At 40.7% G+C, this 25,071-nt stretch overlaps 1 protein-coding gene across 3 annotated transcripts in view; it reads left to right on the top strand.

Moving 5' to 3' along the window:
- The window catches only part of snx19b (sorting nexin 19b), a 42,248-nt gene extending 20,516 nt beyond the window's left edge, over nucleotides 1–21,732 (top strand). For all 3 annotated transcript variants that reach the window (XM_084350269.1, XM_084350270.1, XM_084350271.1), the window contains exons 12-14: nucleotides 15,006–15,190; nucleotides 15,641–15,728; nucleotides 17,110–21,732. In XM_084350269.1, the coding sequence (XP_084206395.1) occupies nucleotides 15,006–15,190; nucleotides 15,641–15,728; nucleotides 17,110–17,233 (397 nt within the window). In that variant the 3' untranslated portion in view covers nucleotides 17,234–21,732. The remainder of the gene's footprint in view (nucleotides 1–15,005; nucleotides 15,191–15,640; nucleotides 15,729–17,109) is intronic.
- Nucleotides 21,733–25,071: the final 3,339 nt, after the last annotated feature.

The raw sequence follows: 25,071 nt of genomic DNA, 5'->3' as shown, positions 1-25,071 counted from the left end.
TTAGTCAGTTGATTCAGACTGCTGAGGTTGTGCGTGCAACTGGACTTACTTTTACAACTCTCAATGAGCATCTCACAGGCCAGAGGGTAGTTTGCAGTGTATCTCAGAGCTAAGGAATTTAAAGAATGAAATCAGCATTGTTTCCTTAGTGTTTGTTTTCATTCGTGTACTTTGGTCAACACTGGGATTTTTGGCTCAGACAATAAGTGTGTTTCGATAAAGTTTGAATAAAATGTTTTTGGCTGTTATGATATTGCGTTTTTAACATGTGATGTGAGCTGGACTGTTTGGCTGTTGACTGCTTGAATGTTTTTATGTTGTTGTTATCTGTATCCAGAGAGCCTACGGCAAATTTCCATTTCACAACATGGTTGTTATTATAATTATTCGGCTGCATTTCAGCAGCATGTCCTCGTCAATCAATGAAATGGGCATGCGACCCGAGTGTCTATTGAAGCTTCTGTTTCACTGAAGAGACATCAAATCTGTATGGATGGATAAGGAGACTGTAACATTCCTAGTCTTGGTACATCTAACAAACAGAAATACCATTTCTACATGAATGTAGCTAATATTTACAAATGGTGAATTTATTATTATCTTTATATTTCAGTAATAGGTCGGTGTATAAGCAACATAATAAGTAAAGCCACTGACAAAACATTATTTGAAATGCACGTCTCTGATGCCCTCCTAACGTTAATACACATTTTCTCTACTCAGTCATTATGAACCATGAAGTCATTATGAACCAAACTCTGACCAGAAACGGCCTTTCTTGCGTAACGTTATCAAAATGTTTTTTTAGTGTATAAGGGTCACAAGCAGTCAAGAGATTACAATATGTCACCTGCACTGTAAATATGCCTTTCCTGGCAGGCCCAACAGAGGAGCTGGACTAATCACTACCTCAGAGGGTAGCTGTCCAGCTCTCTCTGCTCACTCATGCGAGCAGCGTGTTTTTCACCCAGGCAGTCTTGGGTCGGCAACAACCATCAGGTGTACAGTACTGCTAGACTGCTAGAGTAGATTATATCAGCCTTGCTGTGATATACTGTATCTATCTTTTTGTTTTTGATCATGATTATGATTATGTATACTTTAAATTACTTTTAAAATGCCAATAAAGAGCCAGATCTGCCAGATGTTACGTAAAATTAGCAGGCTGATAAAACTGACTGTTGACATACACATACTTTGCAAACTTGCCCTGAGTTGATCCACACTTGTGTATCAATGTGACTTTACTACAGTTACACGACATGTTTTGTTGAATTTAAACCACAATAAGCCCACAGGCATGGAGCAGAACATTGGTTGGACGCTCTCCTCTTGCTTGAAAAATATCTCTGACAGAGACGGCCTGGAAAACAACTCTGGTGGTTTTCATGGTAGCAATAATGCTGTACAGTCTAAGGCTCTACTAGACCGCAATCTCTCATATAGAATTACTTGGCATTTGTCAGCTCTAATTGGTTGAAAGTACTCTGCTGTATATGTGTGCGCAGAGTCTAAATCTGTGTGTGGTTGTATGCGCCAAGAGGAAAAGTAATCTCTTTGGTGATTCGTAAGACTGCAATGGTGATGACAGCAGAGACTCAGTTCAATGGATGTTTTTGTAGCATAAACAGGGTCCTTGACTGCTGTTTGTGTATGTGCAAGATGTGTGTGCATCTTAATGTTTGCATGCACTCACCTATCTGTAAGTGTTTGTCCTGCATGCTAAGTGTATGAATTTGTGCATTGATGTGACATGTATGGAACCGAGACAACGTTAATGTCAACCTCTGTTGGCCACATGTGTTCAAGTTCTGGCTCAGGGCTGTAATGTCACATGTCTGTGTTATGACCAGCCATGGGGAACGAGGCGCCACAACAGACCTAATAAAACCCGGCCCCAGCACGTATGTGCCCACACTCAAACATCGGCAGAGAAACAGAGCTGACCTTAGACAGCAGGGCAGACGGCTGTAAGACGGCACCAGGGCCTGAATGGAGCTGGTGATGTGATGAGCCCTGAGCCAGAGGGCTGGACTGAGGTGTACGCCTCACTGGGAGCAGACACATCACACAGTTTAGTTTGGTGAAAACAATAGCATAGATTGGATGTCTGGTAGGTTGCTTTCTGTTATGGCTGGTGTAAGTCTGCAGGAATGAATCTTATTATTAAATGATGATGATGATGATGAAACCCAGCTCCCTGTTATTCCGTTACCTTTTTACCCATAGTTTTGAAGTCTAATTAGGCCTCGGTGATATGGCTGAAAAGTCATCACAAAAGTGAAGTTTCATATTGGCCGATATGGATAATTATTGATAATGATTTTAATGACCTGTCCTATTTTTATTATTTGTCCAGGTGAAAAAATGTTGAATTTAACTTCTTTATTTTGAATATAACCACTTCATCAAGGCACAAAGGTTATAATTATGTTAACACAACACTGAAAAACACACAAATGAAATCACACAATCTGGTGCGGCGTGTTGTGAGTTGTAGTTACCCAGGTGGTTGCGCCAACCACTTTGACCGTCACAACTGCAGTGTCTCTGGGCTCATAGGCAGAGCAAACAGGCCGGGTGGCAGAGCAGCAGCAGCCAGAGCCGGCCTGTCCGCTCTACCTAAGCAGCCTGGAGACACTCCGGCAGTGAAGAGCGACTCCGGAGGATGAGTGAAATTGAGAGTAGCAGCTGTAGACCGGGACAGAGGCCGAATGGGTTGGTGTGTTTGCCGGTGGGGCTGCGCCTCATAGGTATGAGACCACAACAATAGCAGACATTACTACTGTGTGAGTTGATACACAACTGATAAATGATTGGCTGCTCACGTGTCACTCATAGCACGCTCCATTATTAAGGGATATGAGAAGCTTTTTATAAATGGGGGCGTTATCGCTTTGTGATGTCAAGTTGGTTTGCATTTAATGCATACACGTAAAACTATCGAACATTTGATCAAACTATTTTCTAATTGCTGTTGATGCAGGCCTAGGCCTAGTGGTCTCATCATGCCATTTGCACCTGTTTGTATGTGATGGTGTTGCACAACCATTGATGTTTACATACTTTCATCCTTGCTGAAGTTGCCCATAAGCTGGTGTGTTGTGGCTGCTGATGACAAAGCAACAGGCCACAAATCATTTAATGGAACACTTTGGTCAGCACATTGTAGAAATTAACAGCAAGCCTGCCAGAAGGCCAACCACAGATACATTTTTACAATGTAGATTTATATTTTAGACTTTAAGATGGCCTATAATGGACCTCTAATTCTAACAAATGAAGAGATGCATAAAGCAATATTAGAGCCCCTGAAGACTTAATAAGAAAAAATCTAAAAACTTGACGCTCAAAACTCAATGCTAAAACATTCCAACAAAACCAATGTAACTGTCATCACATTTTGATTCAAATGTTGCTAAACTCCCTAAACTCCTTACAATACCCTTTTCCAACTGAGCCTCGCTCTATTCAAACCAGTGAGAAGAGCTCTAAGAGAAACACCAATAAAGACATAATGTGAAATACCTCAAACTGCTCTCTGGAAGAAAACTTTATCATAATGTTTGGACCCCATCACAATTAAAAAGGAGCTGATTGAGAAATTATGTTTTCAGTAGAGATGCACTGTTGGACGAGCCAGGGACAGGAATTGGTTGGTTTTAGGCATGACCAGCCCTAACTGGCATCTGGGCCTTCAGTGACAGATATATTTAATTCTGTGCCCATCACATTTACACACATGCTGCCAGACCCCAGCAGGGCCACCAGCTGGAATCAAAAGAAAGAAACATAATATTTGTAGCTGAGGCAGCGACCTTTATATTCCGCTCACATGTCAACTGCAGCGCATTACAGACAAACTCCTTCCATTTTTACCTTTCACAATAAGAGTGCTGGTTATACCAGTATACACTGTGTAAATAACTATTAGAGCTGAGAAAATTGCAATCAGTGGATCGCTAGTTTTCAGGGCCGTTAAGGTGTTCCCTTACACTGATTAGTCACAACATTAAATCCACTGACCACAAACAGGTGAAGTGAATGATCATTGATCATCTTGTTATAATGCTGGGTAACCTTATATCCTGACATTCATGTGGATACCACTTGACATATACCCCCCACTGGCACTGGCACTGGCACTACCAGATGGCAGTGGTGCCCCCAGCAGGACAATGAGTGCTGCCACAACAGCAAAAACAGCTAGGAATGGCCCGAGGAACATAATAAAGAGTTCAATGTGTTGACCTGGTCTTCAAATTCCCCAGATCCCTGTCTGATCTAGCATCTGTGGGATGTGTTGGAACAAGTCTGATCAATGCAGACCACACCTCCCAACCCACAGGTCCGCCACCAACACCCTGGTGCCAGGCACCACAGGACACCCCAAGTGGTCCTGTTTCTAAGTCTCTGCAGTCCGTGGATTGGACCTGTTCCAGCACATCAAATCAATGCTCAATCTGATTTGGATGTGGGACACCTGGAGCTCTTTGTCATGTTCCTCGGGCCATCTGTATATGTTGAGGATTGTGCCATCCGTTTCTGCGTTGTCAACAGTACTTTGCAGGATGCATTTGAAAGGGAAAAAATCTATTTTCTGGTGGGAGCAAATCTATTTTTGAGTGAGATGTCCAAATACATGTGCTCATGGGAAACATGTTTTTTTGATACTCATGCTACTATATCTAGAAATAGTGCAAGTTGTATATAAACAGTCTCTCCTTCTGTCTGCAGCTATAACTGTTCTAAGTAAATTTGGCTGTGAATGCTGGACAGTTAACACTTCGTCATACTGACTGACCTCTAATGTTACCGCTGCTGCTTTTGTTGATCACCTGGCTCTAACTTTATTTATTACCACCAGAGTTTCTTCTCGAAGAAACAGTGGAATGTGCTGTCATTTTTAAACTGTGTCATTGATATTGGAGATAAGGATCAAAACTGTTATGAACGTGTTGCAGTGTCTGTAATTAATCGTTGTTGTTGTAGTGCTCAGTTACTTAAGAATACACAATCAGTTAATCTTTGTCCCGCCTTAACGGGCCTCTGGGGAGCTATTCTTTAGAAGTGATGACCCAATTTGGACAGGATTTATTTCTGAAAGAGTAAATTGGATTATTTTTTAATAATGTGTGTGCTGATTAGTGGTTTCAGTATGTGTGATATTTTCCCCTCTATTTCTGTATTAAATGCCAAATACTTGGTGTGTTTTTTGGATAGTCATCCTATTCAAATGTCTGTCCAGACAGGAGCTGGATATGAAGGCTTTCTAGGGACTTTCTAACTCATTACTTTGTAAAATAATAACTAGTTTTGTCACAAAGTCACTCTTTATTAAAGGTACCTTGTGGGGTTTTCTTGTGAACAAACAAATCTGTGTTTTAGGGGTGTGAAGATGAATGGATATCATTTTTTAACATTCATGATGCACGAACATCGATGTGCTGGTCCTGCATCAGTATAAATGTACTATGAATCGGCCGATGGAATGATTTTAAAGTTAATAATTGGTTGACTGAGGCTTAGTTTAGCTGCTAAATCTGCACAGTGTGTCCAAATGTTGTTCAACGAGACTTACGTTAGCGCACTGCCTCTGCCTTTAAAAGAAAGAAGGAAAGCTGGACAAACCTCTGTCCACTTGATTAAGTTCAGCGGTAGCACGATGGTAGCACTCACCTGGAGAGACTGTATGACGAAACGTATGTAGGTAGAGAGGAGTAATTATGTGGATGCTAGTCCGGCTTTTCTCGAGCAAGAAAATGCAAGACAAAGACACAGATGTATCTTCTGCTACAACTCAGCAAGGTCTAAGGTAATCATAATGTAATCATTTCATATTTCTCCCCTTTTGTTTTTTAGAATATTTTTGAAGCCATGATTCAGTCATCTTTCCTTCTTTTGCTGATTTATCCCAACTTGGCACATCACACCATCAACTGTCGGTCAGAGAAATGGCATTAAAGGATCCGTTTGTCCAAAAAGGAATATTCAGTCATCATCTCCTCCCCCCATGCTGATGGAAAGTCAGGTGAAGTTTAGTAGCCAATGAAACATTTCTGGAGCTTCACAGCAAAACAGCATTGCAGCATTCTCCTAAACAACTGAAGTATCTGGAGACTTCAAATGTGAAAGGACAACTGACGCCATACAACTCGTCCGGGATAATCCAAGTCATCCAGAAGCCCTGAGATCCCAAGCTGATTTTCAAAGACATTATTAACACCTTGCAGTCGAACTTGTGCATTCTCCTCAGACAGGTTGCACAGTTTTAGCTGCAGTGAAGATTTCAGCTTAAAAAGGCTTTTAAAAAAAATCAATTTGGCATCTAGAGCTTCTGGAGACTTGGACTACGCAGGACAAACTGTATGGAGCCATTTGATGTTTTTTTGGTTGTTTTTTCAGTCCCCAGCTACTTCAGATGTTTAGCAGAATGTTGCAACGCTGTTTACTGGGAGGCTCCAGAAATGTTTTGTGGATTACAAAACTCCCCTTGACTTTCCATCAGCATGGGGGGAGGAAATAATGACTGGATTTTCAATTTTTGGTGAACAGTTCCTTTAAAACATGGCCAGGAATGTGTATTGTGTTGTGTGATATGCTTATCCGCGAGCATATCGGCAGTATAAAAAAATAATGGGGACTCGCTCTTAAAAACATGACAAAATGCTTGTCCATTAGTCTGAGACACTCTCATACACTACTAGCATACAAGGTGGTCTAGGTCAAGGTGTTGTATGAAACTTATCTCGACTATTACCTTATCATGCCTGGGAAATTGCTCCTTATTGCTCACATGCTCCTGATAAATGATCTCATCTTTGGAGATGTAAACTGCTGGCATGATGTCCATGTTCCTGTTTTTCTCACTGATGTAAGACCATTTACTGACAGTGGAACCGGGGTAAACAGTACGAGCTCACATCCTCCACAGTTCAGTGCTCATCTCACACTGAGGTCACAATTCAGCAGATTTATTGTGCAGCGGCAGAAAATCACTACCTGAACGTTGCAGTCTTCCAGATGACAATCTGGATGCAGTTTCACCTCTACAAACTGAGTGTTCTATCCGGTCTGCTTAGAACACTGCATAGTTATGTCTGAGGAATTCAAAGCATGTACTGTATTATCATCACTCCTTTGTCTATTAGCATAGAGTATTATCAGCACTGATTAGTTGTTTGGTATATAATCATTTTAAACAGACTTTTGCAATGCAGTATGAGAAAAAAACATGATGAAAACTCATGATGAAATATCACTGGAGTTATTGGCTGTCTAATGTCCTTTTCTTATAGAACAGAAGATTTTCTGGAACTGACCACTTGCATGCTGTTGATGCTGAGCTCAACATGTTTGCTAACCGCTGAGGTTAACTTTCACATTAACAAGTGACTGACCTATCCAGGTGTGTTTTTTTAGGTACCTGATAAAGTTTGAAGTGGTCGATCCAGCATCCTTTATATTCATTCCGCAAATATTGCATTTGGCGATTCTTTAGTTTGCACCTTGTGTGTAGTTCCTACAGGCAGAGCTTAGGACAAACGGGAGAGCTGCAGCAGATGTTGTGCTCGCTGCCATAGCGCTGTTGTTATTTGTGGCCGCGCACAAGATGTGTAAAGTTTAGCATGAGGGAGTGACGTTCAGCTCGTCAGACATTTTCTCAATGTTGATGCGCCAAAAAATAAAGATTGTTCACAAGTCCCAAACCTCGAGTCCGAGTCGAGTCTCAAGTCACTGAGTGTGCAACTTAAATGCGACTCGAGTCTCAGTCGCAAAAAACTTTTATGTGCCAAGTTGTCCAAGTCTTTTATTTTACTTTACCTTTAGATAATGAGTTTCATTTTGTTTCCTCACATACTATTTTCTGTGAACCAATCATTAAGAAGTTTAGTAATACTACAATACTTTATTTAGTAAGATATACTGGTTTATTGTAAGATGACCATTGTGATGCATCCACGCTGGTGAAAGCCAGCATTATGTTTTCGGGCTGTCTGTTGTATGTACCCATGCTTGTTACCTTAGGAACACATTGAGTGAATTTCCTCAAATTTGGCACAAGCATCTACTTGAAGTATCAACTGGTGATCAAATAGTCTAAAGACCATTTCACATAGAACTACATTTGTAACTTTTTATCTATATTCCTTCAAAGTCTTCACGACATAAATGATAAGAGTCTGTACAGACATGGATATAAACTGCAGGTTGACTGGTATGTGGTGGCTTACAACTGAGAGGCAGTTATAATCACTGATAGTTGGGGATAATATCAGATAGAAAAAACTGACGCATTACCTGAAGGCATGCCACCCACAGATCTATTATGCAACGCTGGAAACTCTGAAGAAATGCATTGGATGTCAAATGGTGTAAATCAAATCAAGTTATATAAAAGGAATGTAATATTTTCACAACACATCTGCTGCAGTTACAACACAACTTTAAACCACTGGCATGTGGAGTGAAGTTTGTTGTGCATCATCAGCGCTATAATGATTACAATCTTTATATGGAAGCAACAGTGACTGAGGATCCTGTTCAGAGAAGGTTGTACGTGTTCATCGTGGTTATTGTCTCCACGTGTTCAGCTCTGAGGTTTTTGTTACAGAAGTGTACTTTACTCAAGAGACTCAGCCTGCAGCTGAAACATACGGAGGTGATTTAAGATAACAGACAGACTTGTCTGTGAGCGGTGATGCACTCACTTAGACCACAGCCATTAAAAATGTGTTTACATGCTGTGTTTGACTCCACATCCTGTCTGCATAACCAAGGCATGAGTACATAGGTCTGTCTCGTGAATCCTGAGAGTCTCTCTTTGGACCTCCACCGTACGTAGTTTGAGGGGAAACATGTCTTAATGAATGAAACGCTGTCCTGTGAAAACCGATGCTGTTCATTCCTGTGAGATAAAACAGGCAACATGGAGCTTCCAAACTATTGCATACCTGCCAACATTTCGGTTTAAGTACAGGAGTATTTTCTGAAGACTTTGTAGGTGGAAAGTTTGACAACAGTGATCCTGTCTGCCTGCACAGCTGTGCACACACCCCTTCAATCAGGCTGTTGGCTGTCAGGTTGCAGTGACAGTTGGGTTGAAATTGCATGTAGTGTGTGGATGTGTGTGTATATTGTTTCACATATGATCTGGCAACTTGACTAATGTCAGACAAATATTAAAAACTTGTGGAGTATCAATCAACAAATCCTCCAACAAGTATTTTAGCTTCTTGGACGTGTTCTTGTTTGTGAATTTTCTGGATCGTTATTCGAAATATTTTCTTCTCTCAGCGATTTGTCTTAAATTCTCTGTAGATGCTTTTATTGATTTTACAGTTTTTCTTTTTTTTATCGAATTAATTGATGAACAAACTATATATTACCGTCTTCTCTGTATTATAGATTCCTTTATTCCACCTATTTCCTTTTATTGCACTTTATTCTTATTATTTATTATTTATCTATTTTTGTGTCTACATGTTACTGTAAGTTTTGTGTGTGCAGGATTTGTGCAAGGCAAAAAAAATGCCCCTGGTGGAATTGATAAAGTTGACTGAATCTGAATCAATCATCCAAAAAGCTGTGATCAAGCTGTGTTCAGGGCCATCGTCTATGCAGTTGGAGTACACATATACTGTATGGAGGGAGCGCTGGTCTGATTACCGCTGTGGTTGTATGAGTAGGTTCTTTTCAGCTGAATATTTCCCTCACTGCGAGAGGGAAAACACATATTATAGACTGATCTGACACGAGGAGAATCTCCTCAACAACATCCTATTGGCTCATTCACACTGTTTCCTGGTTTATTAAAGTGATTTGAACGTTATTGTGCATAACATATGATAATTGAGTGCTACGTTTATTACAGTGGTCTAAATAAGGAAGAAGAATGTTTGGTGGAGCATGTTGTCCTTCTCATATTGTCCGTCTACCATGTGGTTTGCTATGAAGGACGTTACACGCAGCGGCATATTGTTGCTGATGTGAGATCCACTTACAAGGAAATGCTGTTGAGAATGTGACTGCTTTGTAGACAGAAAAATATAGGATTGATGATTAGATCTGATTCCCAATCAGCTTTCACATATGAAGGTAACATTCGGGATTGGTATTTTGTAGATAGCAATGTAATGAAATGATCCCATGTTTGGGATAGATTAGATTAGATTTGCATCTTTTAAACTTGCATTCACAGTGCAGCCATGATTATTATTTCCTGCTTGGCCTTGACAGATTGCTGCCAGACATTCTTGGCTCATATTTACATATTCTGATTGGTCTCAGCAGAATGCCTTAGCCCAGAATATTTTCAATAGCCTGTTGGCTGCGTGCCTTCAATTAAATCAGATCCCAGACCTGACAGTATCATGGCTGCACGCTCTATGATGGCAGATGTGGGTTAATCGTGCAAATTGTCCTGAGTGATGGAAGTTTATTACTAAACAAACAAACAAAGAGATGGACAACAGACAGACAACAAAAACATCTCAGGAATTGATTACAAATAAAAATTGCAAACAAATTACATTTGCCATTACAGTTTGTATAATAGGCTCTCATTACAGCACCAAGAGGCCTGAAGCAGCAGCTTCAGAGGTGTGAAGTCTCGAAGCCAGCCATCTTTCTTGAGACACACTCCGCTCATCATCCTTCGGCTTCTTCTGCCAGCTTACAGACACTTCATTAATTGATTCAGTCACTCGTCCAAATGAACGTTGGCTCCTTGTCTCTTTGCTCACACATCCACCCAGCCTCACTCCTTTGCCTCTGTCACTTTTTCCCCTCTATTTGTCAATTAGCAAAGTCATTTTCCAGCTGGGATATACTGACTTTGTTCATATTTTTGCGGCGTCAGTATAAATCACAGTGCAAAGTAAAAAGTGAACAACTCACTCACTCCAGTCGAAATGAGTATCAAAATACATACTGTACAAGTCTTCTTCTGTCTCGTGTGTGTTTTTGCATCTATCCAGTCTTGACTTGTATGTTTTCAGTCATTCAGTGTCACACAATCCTCAACTGGACATTTTAGTTTGTTGTTGTAGGAGTCCACAGCTGTAGCCCATTAATCATCATTGCTACAGGATCATTTTGCTTTTGTATCATTACTGATGTTTGTACTAGTTGTAAATGCCTCAGTAATTGTCATGCAGTCAAGTGAAGTGTTTCGTTCTGTCATTATCCACCAGCAGAATGTACAGTAAAAAGATTCAGCCTCATCAGAGATGTCATTTACAGTATCGTGCTCGTCTGTACCTCAGAATTTGGTTTAAATGCTTAGAAATGTAAAAATCTAATCACGCCTATTCTCTCCGTGAGGATTGTTATCATGAGTGAGAACTGTATGTTGCCCTCATTCAACGATGTTGCTATATGACAACCATATGATATATAATACTGGGAGGTGTACTACATACAGGGATATGTAGGGTTTTTTTCAGGGCCGATATTGATTATTAGTAATTAAAGAAACAAATAACCAAGATTTGGAAGCGTTATACTTGACTACAGACAAAGAAATTAATTAATTAATTATTTAATTGATTAATTTGATCTTTGGTGAAGATAAAATAAAATTGATCAGACACAAAACGCAGATAATGATAGTCAGAGTACTGCTGATAATCATCACATTTTGAGTCCTGCCATATTTAAATCTATATACTAGCGTTTTCTCCTTCCCTGCCTTTGCTGGCACATTGCTCCATATCTGCTCTGTGAAATAACTGTGTTCGGATCAAAGAGGATGAGTGTATGATATTTCTATCGGAGGGTCTTCCTCTCTGTTGTAACCCAATGATTTACACTGATAATTTAATTTCTCATGTTTCAAGATTGAAACTATAACATGTCTCAATGTGCAGCTTCCTTTGACTGTAAATATATCAGTAAAGGAGGCAACTGCAGTTCAACCTTTACAGTTCGTCATCTGTCACATCTCACAGTCAGTGCACTGTAGAAAACCATGAAGGAGAATGTCCTTAAATGTATGATGTCTATGATGTTATGTATGCCCCTTTCATTCCTATGAAACATTCCTAAAAAAGCTTGACTTCCTGGTCTGGCTAACTTCTGGTTTAGACCCCGGCTAACTTGTATGGGGATAAAATTATTCGGAATGAAATGGACCGAATGGATCAAACAAACTCAAAAAATGGATCCACAGTTTTACAGACCCTCTTTCACAATGTTAACATTGTTTTTTTTGTCTCTTTCCTGTGTACATTTGGTTTTGTTCCAGGAAGCAAGACATCAAAATTAATGTGATGCAGTTACCGAAACATGGCGAGCCCTTTGATGAACACTAAACATTTTGTGTCCTGTATCTGTAAGGAGATTTAATCATTGTTAAGATGTTAAGGAATCCCTGACAAACTGTAAATGAGCCCTAATAATGTCACGGTGCTCCAGCTCTTTATTGCATCTGGCTGTCAGTGGCTGCAGGTCTCTGTGTCCACTATGTTCCTGTTCATAACTCATTGTGATTTACTGAGCTCGTCTCTGACTGGTATGAGCTAGTGAAGAGACAAACTTTATTGTTCACCTGCCGAACTTAAGCAGCCTGGACTAAAATACACTCCTGTTACTGGGGATGAGGCGGTAGAATTTCTTTTCAGATCGAAACCATAAAGCAGTAGTTACAGTGTGCACTGGTATTTGCAATGTAAGCAAAACATTCAGTGTTTGGGAGATTCCAGCATGCTGTTAAGTTTGTATACCACTTGAGTAAAAAAGTAGATTGTAGCTTGTTAGTCCAGCTTGCTAATGTTAGCAGTGTTTCCCACTAGATGTTACTTTCAACACCTGCTGAGTCATCAGCAGCTCCGTCACTCTTAGTGAATTGATCTAACCACATTATACAACAGGAGGGAGTGTAGCTAGCATTAGCTGTCCCTTTTACCCTTGTGGTGACAGCAAATGACCAGACTGTCAAAACCCACAGCAGCGGGTGGTTCTGTGACCTCAGTACTCCGTTCATGACCTGACAATTCAAATCAGGACACACAGGGTGTAGAGTGCTAAAATCACCTGTCAGGCAGAGCAAAGGCTCACTGCTGGGTCCCGGGCTGGTTAATTAGTTGTATTAGTTGTTTGTTGGAATTTAAGTGATATTATAAAATGTTATTAGTGCCTGCCCACACAGATATTGCACCAATTAAATTACGATAAGATTACAAACATTGTATGAAGCAAAAGATTGATGCCCTCTTATCAACGCTAATTGAGGAGGCAGTAATACTTTTTTTTACCAAAAGGCCAAAGCCTAAATATATTTTGTGTACCAACAAACTAAGAAAAGCAGCAGTCTCTCACAACTGAGCAGCAAGAACCAGGGATTGTCTGTTTTATTTATTTTTTGTTTGTTTTTTAAATCACTAAATAATTAGTTGCATGTCAAAATAGTTTTTTTTTTTTAATTGACCAAGCGATTATTCGTTTCAACTCTCATTTCAGATTTCATACGTATAATTTTCTTCACATCCTCAAATTCAGCCTGTCAGTTTGGTATCTTTGGAAAGTTTGGGATCCTACGCACCAACCGGTGGGCTGTCCCAGTGGGCTGTCCCAGTGGGCTGTCCCGTTACATAAATTAATTTCCGAGCGTCTCTCGACCTGTTTTTCCTCTGCAGTTGTACATCTTGAGGCAACCAAAATTTGTGGCTGGCATAACTTGTCCATTGAGCGCAGCTCAGCAGTGTGGTAACTGGCCAGCACAAGCTAATGAAATAACTTCATTAGGGGCCACAAGAAGTGAGCAAAAGAAGCAGAATTTTAGGCCCAGAGGGAGGTCACTGGTTCTTTTTAAGCTCTGAGGTTTTGAGCAATGTTGCATAACAGCATCTGCATGGTGTTAAACATTTTTAGGGTGTCTGCAGTCCTGGAAATCTCCTACAGTATCTGAAATGATCTTATATAAGGCCTTATATGGTATTGAACACTGCAGTTTTGTGCATCCTTAGTTACTTAATACTACTACCAACTTGCATGTATCTTTTATAGCTTTACAGGCCTGACCCGTACAATGCTCAAATACTTGAGCTCCACTGAGATGTTGTTTTTAGCTTTTACTTTGTGCTTTAAATAACCCTCTCATCCAGTCTGGATGGCGACTGGCTGTGTTTCCACCCCTCAGATGGTAAATCTTGGTGTGAAAAAGGTCAGGTCAGAACAGAATGGTCAACGTCTCCCAGCTACACACAGCCTGTTGAATTTACTCATCACAAGACCTTAAATCCAGCAGTTAAGTGGAAGACTTGAGGGAAATGGGCTCAGTTTGAGATCAGCTCCAGTGTGAGACTGTGCCAGGCCAGTCTTCTCTGCTGCACTTCGAGTTTCAAATCCGTGTGGGAATGCAATGAGGCGTGGGCCACATTTAAAAGGATTGGCTGGTCTGAGGCCAGGATCATTCAGTACTGGTCAGGTCAGGCATGATGAAAAGGTCACCACACATTAAACTTAAAGTGACTTAAAGTCAGGAGGTCATTTTACCTTCATATGAGATACACTTTTATGTTAAGCGCCGTACACCCTATCTTGGCCGGACACTCCATCTTGTGATGCAGGGCTAATTGGGGAACTGCTGTACGGTAGCTAGTATGCTAACCGCTAATATGCTAGCTGGCCTGGCCACCCATGTTTTCTCTGCACTGCTCTGTTTACTTCCCCCTGGCATTTTGTTCACCACTGTGCACAATTAAAATACAGCTCTCTGAGCTAACAAGCTTGCTAAAGGCAGTAAACTGGTTAGCTTGTGAGCTAAATTAAAGTGAATCATGCAGCGCAGCTAAGAAGCTACGACAGCTTCTTCCATTTTGCTTTCTGTCCTCTTAAAGAAATGTAATTTAAATAGCTGGTGTAACCAGGCATCAAGAGATTGTTTCAGTCAACCCAAATCACAAACACAACACGGATATCTTAAAACCTGAATAACAGAAACTGTCTGTCATCTCAGGCAGACTCCTAACTCGAAACCACTGTTGTGTGTTTGTACATTTCAGATGGCTGGATGTGAGCGTAGCCAACCTGACATGCACCAGGTACTGGGTGGTGTACCTGCAGGTCATCCAGGAGGCTGTGTGGCCAGGAGGAACTCTGCCTACGGCTCCTCAACTTGAGCGCAGTCAGCAGCAGAAGGACAGCACCAGGCAGCAAGCTTTACACTGTCTGATGAGACTCCTGCCAGGTACATGTACACAGACAAGCAGCCGCAATGTTGAGAGCAAAAGGTGTAACTTGGAGCCCAACAAATACAAAATGATTGGACTTTTGGACATTCCTACTCATCACAGATATATTGATATTAATATTGGGGAACATGTAGGCCGTTAACAGAAAATGGATGAAATGAAATGGAAAATTGCAAACATGTTTGAGGTAATTTAGCAATTGTATCACCATCATATAGTTTGTCCCACAGATCACACTGACAAGATTCATTTTCAATTGTGAAATTTCCAGCTTTGCAGGTTTTTCCATTAATACTATCCAATATACTGTTTGTTATCAGATTTCATGCTTTCTAATGTAATCTAATATAATTCTTTCAATCTCTTCAACTCTCAGTTATGAGAGAGGAACAGACACACACTGCTTTCACACTGTTTCATAATTCTCCATGTCTTTGTGTCTCTAGAGCTCGTCTCTGACATGTTGGGCTCAGACAAGTACAAACTCAGCTGGCAGACTGCACTGGACTCTCTTCAAGACCCCTACATTAACCGGTAAATATATACTATACACTCAATCACCACTTTAATACAGTCAGGTTTAGGTAAAAAGGTAGGTAAAAAGCACTTAACAGGTCTTTTTGCACCCATTCAGATTCTCTTAAGTCAGTCTAAATGCACAGACATGGTAAACACAGGGGTTGTGGTGTGTCTGATTCCCATTACTGATAAACATCCATTAATGTGTTTAGAGGTCAAAGAGGAAAGACTTTTTGGATCCGTCTAATCTTATCGATCTTGTTTGTACAACCATGGTTACAGTGTAAAAAGAAACTGCTAGAAGTTATTCGGCATGACTTTCCATGACTCTCGGTAGTTTGAACAAATATCACACAAAAACAAAATAAAAATAATAATATGGTGCTCAAGGTCCAACACAGCTTTCATACCTCAAACCATCATAGCAGTGTGGCTCTAGGGCTCGACTATTTGATGGATTTCCAATACATTTTGTACAGATATTCATGGATCCCAGATGATGAATCCTACTAATTTTGGACAACCTCTGACCTTTCATCTAACCTCACCATCAGTTCAGCTATTTTGTGAAACAGCACGATGAAAAAAAAATGTATGTGGTGATATGTTGTGGTTTCTTTCTTGTGACAAATGTACTTATTGTAAGTCGCTTTGGACAAAAGCCTCTGCTAAATGCCCTAAATGTTAATCTACATCTAAATCTAAATCTATTCTGGTGGCTCCTGTGGACAAAAGTGGTATGACGACCACTGCCTCCTGTGGTAAAGATTCTGATCTTGCAGAATGTGCATTTGTTTTAGAAGCGAGTGGAAGAAAGAGGCAACATATTTTTCACACTATTTTTTTTTTGGTGTAAACGCAGCGGTTTCCATCTTAAAAAATAGTTTTATGACTTATCCAACCCACATAAGCTGGTGGCAGGCAATTAGAGTGATGTTTTGTTTGCTTATGTAGGTCATATAGAGGCATCAGTATTAAATTGAGACTGTTAAACGTTTATCGTAGTACGTTTAATGATTCGTAAATGAACACAATTAGGCTTAGTTTGGACTGGAGCTGGTGCACTTGTTGTTCCATAGGCTGAATGTAATAACTTTAGATGTAAAATGAAGTGTGGTTCAGTAGATCACTTTGAGGCAAAGCAACATGCAACCACACTGTGTATCTACCAGCTAAAATGTCCTGATCACCTGCAGCCTGAACTAGCCTCAACTTTATATGTTAACCTACATGGCGTATAGAAAGACATAGACACAGACAAAAATAAGATGATATTAGGTTTTTTATAAGTTACAAAGCTTCAAGTCGAACCAAGGCGACTCACATCAGCTACATCCTCATCTAGTCTCATCCACATGAAGTCACTAAAGAAAAGATGCTGACTGTTTTCTCTCAGACACCTGGTCTACTGCATATTTGATCTTCTGCTGGAGTTCCTGGTTCCTGAAATACCTGAGGAGGACTTCCAGAGGAGCCTGTTGCAGACCCTCTCCAAGAACCCAGAGAAGCTGCTGGCGTGAGAGGAAACCCCAGGGGAACACCTGCAAACCCAGCTGTGATTTTCCACTGATCATTCACCACTGATGATTTGTTGAAAAAGAAGTGTGACAGTGAGGCTGCTCCTGTTCTACTAATGCTCTGCGATGAGAGTGAAAAAGTGAATGTGTGTGGTGAGGCTGAATATTCTCTGTCCCTGCTTTAACCTCCGAGGTCTGTCTTTAGTTAGGTGTTGATGTATTAACACATGAGGCTGTTGAACATGGTGTCCTGTACACACACACTTTAACACAAACTACATTTGAAGCAGCTTTGATTACATGAGAGCACCTGGTTTGTGTTTAATCTCAGAACGTGTCTGACGTGTTTTCAGATCTAAACATGTGGGAAAGCCTCCTTCTATCTCCACGTCCTGCCTCTTCCTGCTCACTAAACTCTCCGGCTTTGACTAAACTCACTTCAGATGGTCTTCACACTCTGCCCTCATCCCCTCTTGCAGTTTCTTGATAGAAAAGCCCAGACCTGTTCCTCGAATCTGGAGAAGCAGGATTTGCTTTTTCCTCCCAACTTAAATCCCCCCATGCTCTGTGGGGATTTAGCATCAGTGTTTTACTCTCTGTTGACCTGTTCTTTAACATCCCACTGGCTCTGTATAGAGCCACACATGTGATTCTGACATAATGTGAGCTATACTTCCCAAGTCTGAGCCTTCCTGAGGGATCACGTGTCTCTGGTAGGGATTTTTTTTAACTTGCATGTGTCCAGGTGTTGGAAAAGTACATACTGTCGTGTAGCGTTGTGAAGAGTTGGCTATAAGGTATTTTACTGGCTTCACAGATGCGTCACGGTTCTCTTAACAAGTCCCTTGGAGGATTATCTGTGCAGTTAATGTCTAAATCATATAAGAACTGTGCTCCACAAAAACAGGTATATGAAGGCTGCAGGAGCGGTGTTGGCCCAGGTCCATTCACTAACTTCACAGGTTTATTTGTAGGTAAAAACAGTAAACTGCTGGACTCTACTACACACTAGGAATAGGCAAATGTTTTACTTTAACATATCATTATGAAGTAAATGTTGACAGCACAATGTAATGGCTTTAGAATAATGACACCATTAGCTTTTAGATTAGTTCCCTGTAAACTTTGCTCTCATTCTGTAACTCTGTTTGCTACCGGGTGCAAAATCACCTGAGAAAATGAAGGCTGGCTGTTGATCCAGTCAGGCAGGCAGCCTGGCTGATTTTTATCTGCTTCCACGTGCCCATCATAGACTAAATGAATGAATGAACATGTTTTGTGTTGTTGGTAGTTGCGACTCTGAGGGAAATAAAAAACTAACACTAATACCACTTGGAAACACTAAGAGGGAAGGTGTTTCCTCTTTAAGGTCAGTTATCTGTGATAGATGGCTAATTAAACTGCAGGCTGAGAGGGTCGGTAAATTACAGAGAAGCACAATGTTTCGCGTACTTTTAGTGGGATCTGTCCGTGCTGATATATTCGGGTTAGGGATGCATGATATATATTGGCCTGATAATTGAAAATGTTGATTATCAGCTATATATCAGTAACAGCTGATAAATGAAGCCCATAATATGAATTCAAAACGACTTTCCTTGAAGTGAAGTGGACACTCTGATACAGTAAGTGAAGTGGTGGTATACACCTTTAAAGTTGGTTTGCGATCACAATTGAATACAGAGAAGAAGAGTAAGGCGAAGAAGAACAAGCGCAGCACATTTTTGTGCTCATGTTGACAAACTGCTGCGCGGATGTGGAGGCGTAGAGCCAAACATGTTTTTACAGTTTCGGAGGAAAAACAACTTGATTGTAATTTGCAGTCGTTGTTTCACAGGGCTTCAGAAAGAAGGGGACACGTAGGAGACTTAACACAACAGATTTCATTACAGTTATGGAATATTAAATCATCCATTTTTGCTCACTACATTTGAGCCTTTGAAATGATTGGTTATGTTATTAGTATCAACCATGAGACGCAGGTAATTATCAGTTATCGGCTCAAAGAAACTACATATTATGCATCCCTGAATAGTGTTTATTTGGCAGGGAATTGAGTTATTCTCTGACATTGCTGAGGCGATATACTGCATTCTAGTCAAAGCCGAAGGTTGGACTCCCCTAGTTGAAATTTCCAACTATTTATTATTTTTCAGGAAAAACTATACATGATGTAACAGATGCCAATTCCATTCAGTAGCCTGATACAAAAACTGTCTAGTACAAATATTTCATAACCCTCCCCGTGGCTGCTGCCACTGTTCTGTGACGTCAGACTTGTGCTTCGTCATTAACGATGGCTCTGTTTTCCCTCAGAGGTGGCAAGTGAGAGAGCCAGAGTATACAGTATATTTTTAATGGTTTGTCCCAGACGTCCTCCTCTGCTGCCTGAGGAGCATGTGGTCAGTCAGTCATCCTTTAGTCACATTAGAGACCATCTGAAGAGAGATTTAGTGATGTCTACATTCACTTTAAACATATTGTTGAAGGTTTTTGCACTTTGTGACTCTGCCTTAGCATCTTATTGCCTTCACGGTGGCAACACAACAATCAGTGCTGAGCTCCTAGTTGGAGAAAGACAATGAAGGGAAAACGGTTGTTTACTGAGAACATTCTCCGTATGTATCCATGTTAAAGCACAGATCATTATTTATGTCCATGGCAGACATGTGCAGCCCAGATGTCTTAACACAGACTGTCTTAAAATGCTGTTTAGTTGATCTCCCGATGCAGCTGGCCAGGATGATGATGTAGTCCTGGGTAAATCAGTTTTCTGCCAACATTTAAATGTTCCAAAATGTCGTGACTTAAATTTAGAGACGCTCTTCTGTGGATACTGCACACTTTGATTTTTTATTTGTGGGAGCATGGAGTCGGCTCCAAATGGGTTATATTAAGACTGAGATATCTCATCTGAAATACATCAAATATTAAATATGTCTTGTTCAACTAAATCTGCACATTCACTGATGTGTTACGTTCCATATTGTACTTAGAAGTCCTGATGTTACTGTTACTGTGAGTATCATTCCAGTGTTTTGCACTTGTACCCTGGCTTAGCGGTCATATCCTTTTTTCCCCCCTTTCCATTGTGTTAACTTGTGATTCAGCCTATTTATTAACCTATTGAATAGCTTGATTTATTAAACTATGACCTGTTCTCAATGCCGTCCATTAAAGAATGAGCGAGGTACCAGTCCTGACAGGGAGGCGCGTCCTCTCTTATGAAGTGCTTTAAGTGGACTTTGCCTTACAAGGTGACCTGATGAAGTTTGGTGTGCCTGTCCTGCAGTGATGCAGCTGCAGTGTAGCCACTGACCTGCCTTAGTAGAACATAAGCACCCAGTTCCAGCTCTCTGTAGTGAATCTGTGAACATGTGTTCTGTTTATTGTGCAAACTGTGCTGAATGTTGCCACTATTACAGTCTTTGTTGTGAAGAGATTGTGAGATACCTGTTAATTCTGTTGTTTACTGCTGCATATTGCTGCCACTGTCTCCGCTCTTATATTATTATTATTACACTAAATCAATCTTGTTAAAGGGGCAATTTGTAAGATATGGCTGTTTTAATTTAAGGCATTAAAAAAATGAACAGTGTGTGACGACGTCTCTGTTCTGTGTTGCAGAGATGTCCGCTGAAGCTAGCATGCTAATCAGCTTGCCCCGGCACGTCATGTCTCGTAATACAACTTTGTAACTCAAGAGGTGCTGGAAGATGTGAAAGTGTGCCACTTAGTTGAATACGTAGACAAAAGAAACTCAAGAGAGAAGGAAATATTTTTACATCTATTTTCATTACTAAACAGAAATGACAGCTGTACATCGTCTGAATCCAAGTTTCTCATTTACTGAACTCAGACGAGCTTAATCGCCTCGTTAACTCACCATGAAACACACTTCATTTAAACTTGACATAAAGAAAATAAAAATCACTAAAAGAGTTTTGGTCCAAATAAATCTGTTGATTTTGTGTAATAATGAAAAGATTTTCATGAGACAAGATGAAGGATAAAAAACCAAAACCTTGTTGTGTCATTAAAATGATCTTGATGAAGCAAAAAAAAGAAAAGATTAAAATAGTATTTGTAAGGTGGCATCAATATGCTGCTGTACTAATCTGCTTTTATCAATGATAGATGTTTAATGTTACATTATTCATGGTTGAAAAATGCACTGTGCTGTTTGTCTTTGGAACAAATGTTAATCAGAACAGTTTTATAGATGGTGACAACAAGGACACTAAAGCTTGATCTGTTTCAGAGATGTGTATTTATTGTACAGCTCCACTGTTAACTCTAATCCTGTTCTCTGTCACTCTCCTCCACCTTCCCTTTTCTATCAAATCACCCTGTTTCTCTTCACGTGGAGTCGTGTTGTGCATGTTACCGCTGTGAATCTCTCTGTCGGTTAGCTCAGACTGTGTGTCAGTCTGTTCGACATTTGCTGGTTAGATATTTGCAAAAACAATAAAGTTACCAAACATGAGTTATTAAATCTTCAACTGTTGTTCACACTCATTATTTTCTTGGCCTGAGGTGGGCGATACATTTTACAAGAGGCTGGTGAGCTGCTCGCTTATCTTTTATGAGATTTTGCTTTAAATTTATCCCAGGCATGCTTTAACTTTCTGGAGGTTCACCAGAAATCTACTCAGCCTCTTCAGGGTCATTTATGTGTGCCATATTATGAGTTTTTACCCCTTTGCATGGAGCTCTATCAGCTCCCCACTAATTTGCTGTAGCCTGCAGACTCATGGTTCTCGTCCAACAACAACAAAAAGTGTGTGGATGAAATCGCCCATAATAAAGATCAGAACCATTTCTTGGAACGGTGACTGTTAAGCTCCACTTCTCAAACAATGGGGGGAGCCGGTGTTGGAAGCCGGCTTTGCATTGCTGAGAAATCTTCTTAAATTGGATTTGCAGATAAAACTGTAAGCAACACTTCAGATTAGTCAAGCACTGAGGGACACGGATGGATCAATGTGATCAAACATTTACATACATCACTTTTTTTGTGTGTTTTCATTGTTTAACAAAATTCTCCAGGAAAGTGTTGAGAGACACTTGAAAAAACAACATTTCTGTCGGGTGACACTCACCCTACCATAATTCAGGCTTATCCCTTCACAAAACAATCCAAACTTTCACCCTAATGTTAAAATGGTCGATGATTGAATTTCTGCACACTGACTCATCAAATTGTTTCAGCAATAGCTAAACCCCTAACCCCCAATTTTCAAACTGATTAAGACCTGAGATGGCCTGAGACTTTATTGTCCCATTGTGATTACACTGTACGTGAGCTAGTATCAGAGAGTCCTCATAGTTTAGAGAACAAAGTGCCAAAAAGGGAAACAGTGCCAGTAAAAGCCTCTGTGTCGGGGAGGAGCCTCGATTCCTGGAAAGCTATTCAGAGAGCTGTCTTACTGATCAGGGGTCTGTGACTGAGCCGTGGCCCACGCAGCAACAGTGATATCTGTTCCGGCAGATGCCAGTACAACCCTGAATTCAAAAAGGAGGGACACTGTGTGACACAAAACATAATGGGATAATTTGCTAATCTCTTTTGACACAACAGGTTCATTGGTAACAGGTGATAGAATCATGATTGAGTATGAAGACGCATCAGCGAAAGGCTCAGTCCTTCACAAGCAAGGATGGGGCGAGGTTCACCACTTTGATTCACACATGATTGTAGGACGTTAGTACGTGGGCTCAGGAACACTTCAGAAACTGTTGTTGTAAAAACAGTTTGTTGGCATTTTGTTCATGAAGACTTAATGGTCTTTATTGTCCTCAAATTTAATGAGCAGAAATCACAAGTATTCCATGTTCTCTCAGCGTTTTCATCATCAGGCAGGACAATGCTAAACTGAACTTTGGTGGTTTGGCAGATCACCATTCAGTAGCAGCGGACCTCTGGGAGTCATAACTGCCTTTAAATGAACCACTCTAATTCCCCCAAACAATATTGGACAATTAAATTAATAAATGTTATGTCCAATGAAAATAACATTTCATTATGAGAGTCCCAGACGGTTTTAATGTGATTGTGGTTCAGGAGGCGCCACATGTCACCATGGAGGACAGACTGAGTGATGTCAGGACTGTCTCTGAAGACGTTCACAGGGACAGAGCGGGAGACAGATCTGCATCACTTCTGGACCACTGGAGGAGTTGCTCTGAATCGACTTTGCATGGTCCACATTGACGGTGGCTGAGTGCTCTTTGTGTTTCAGGACAGTGTTTGGGTGGAAGCCAGGACTACCGCCGTCACACACGCATGACCAGACCGACTCACAGTGTCGCTGTAGCAACTACAGCGCAGTGGGAGGTGAGCTTTAACCTACCGCTGCTGCTGACATTACCTAGAGAAAGTCATGGGTTGCTATGACGACCCATCTCAGTTTAGCTTCTTTATTATTATTATAATTATCTCCATGTACAAGATCATCCCATGAGACTGTTGATGACCTGTATGTGATGTAAGAAATGTTAATTAGCTGAAGTTAAACTATGAGAGAACCAAATAAAATCACTTAAAAAATATTGTTCAGCTGTTTAATGGTGTCACATGATCTTCATCAGCACGCTGAGTTTCCTCAGTTGTCATCGTGAAATATTAGATGTTCAACTTTGAGGCCAATAAGGACGAGATCATCATCGAAAGCTCCACAGCAGCCAGCACATGGATCCTCAGGTGAGCTGAATACAGATCTGAGCAGCAGATCAAGAGTCTGTAAATGAAAACTATGACCTCAAGTTCATAGAACTTCAAGATTAAAGCAAAAAATAATGTACATGACATCTATAAGTATCAGACTGTAGATAGCAGCTTCATTAACTCAATAAAGTTTGGATGTTGGGTTCCTCTTAACAACGGGGTCATGAGAGACACTAATAATGCAGAACCTGGTTGATTTTGTTCTTCAGTGGTGCAAAACATGAACTTGAGGGGCCCTGAAGGTCAGGGGCCGCAGGGTAGATACAAGGTTGGTCATCCATCGTTGCTCAGTCAATACCAACTGAGCCATCTGCTACTAGTTCATATCAAATATAGCCACTAAATGAACCCCGGGGTAAGATTTTCTCAACAGTCAGATCAATAAGTCATCTAAACATCTACAACAGACGAACAGCCTGCGTATTTAGCACGATAAGAAACTATCAAACATGAATCCCTCAAATAACCACTTTAAGTAATGACATGAAGAGACAGCAAGCTGTGGTGCAGCACCCACACGCCCTCCTGACCAGCAGCACGCAGCCGCGCTGGCTTCTAGAGAAGCAAATGAATTGAAAGTTTTCTTTCACATCAGCGTCAGTCTGCAGCACGAGCTGATTTACATGGAAACCACATGTTCTCCATCCTCAGCAGGTTACGCAATCTGCTCCAATCACACCCCCCTCCACACACACACACATGCACATTCTCCAACACTGTTTGACACGCTTTGGTCTCCACTCCACCTTCGTTCCCTGTCTAACTCTTGTTTTCTTTTCTTTCTTACATAATAAAATGCAGACGCACACACACACTCACGCTCCTGCAGCTCTGAGGACATACGTACATGTTTGAGCTGACTGCCCTTTAAAGGACAAGAATCTGAGATACAACCCCCAAAAATATTTATATCCTCCAACAGGCTTTTCAAAATGACATCAGCTTTGATACGAAGCGTAGATGTTGGAGTTGTTTCTCTGACAGTCTCACGATGGTTTTAACATCTTGAACTGAATCAACACATTTTATCTTGGGATGTTGTGCAAATTCTCTCTCACATACAAAAAATAACTTCTTGCAGTGAAGCTGTGAGCATTTTATTACTTTTCTCTCC

This window comes from Pagrus pagrus, assembly GCF_965226575.1.
Source record: "Pagrus pagrus genome assembly, chromosome: 4".
NCBI lineage: Eukaryota > Metazoa > Chordata > Actinopteri > Spariformes > Sparidae > Pagrus > Pagrus pagrus.
Note: the sequence above shows the minus strand (reverse complement) of the source record. Positions and strands in the feature narration are given on the sequence as shown.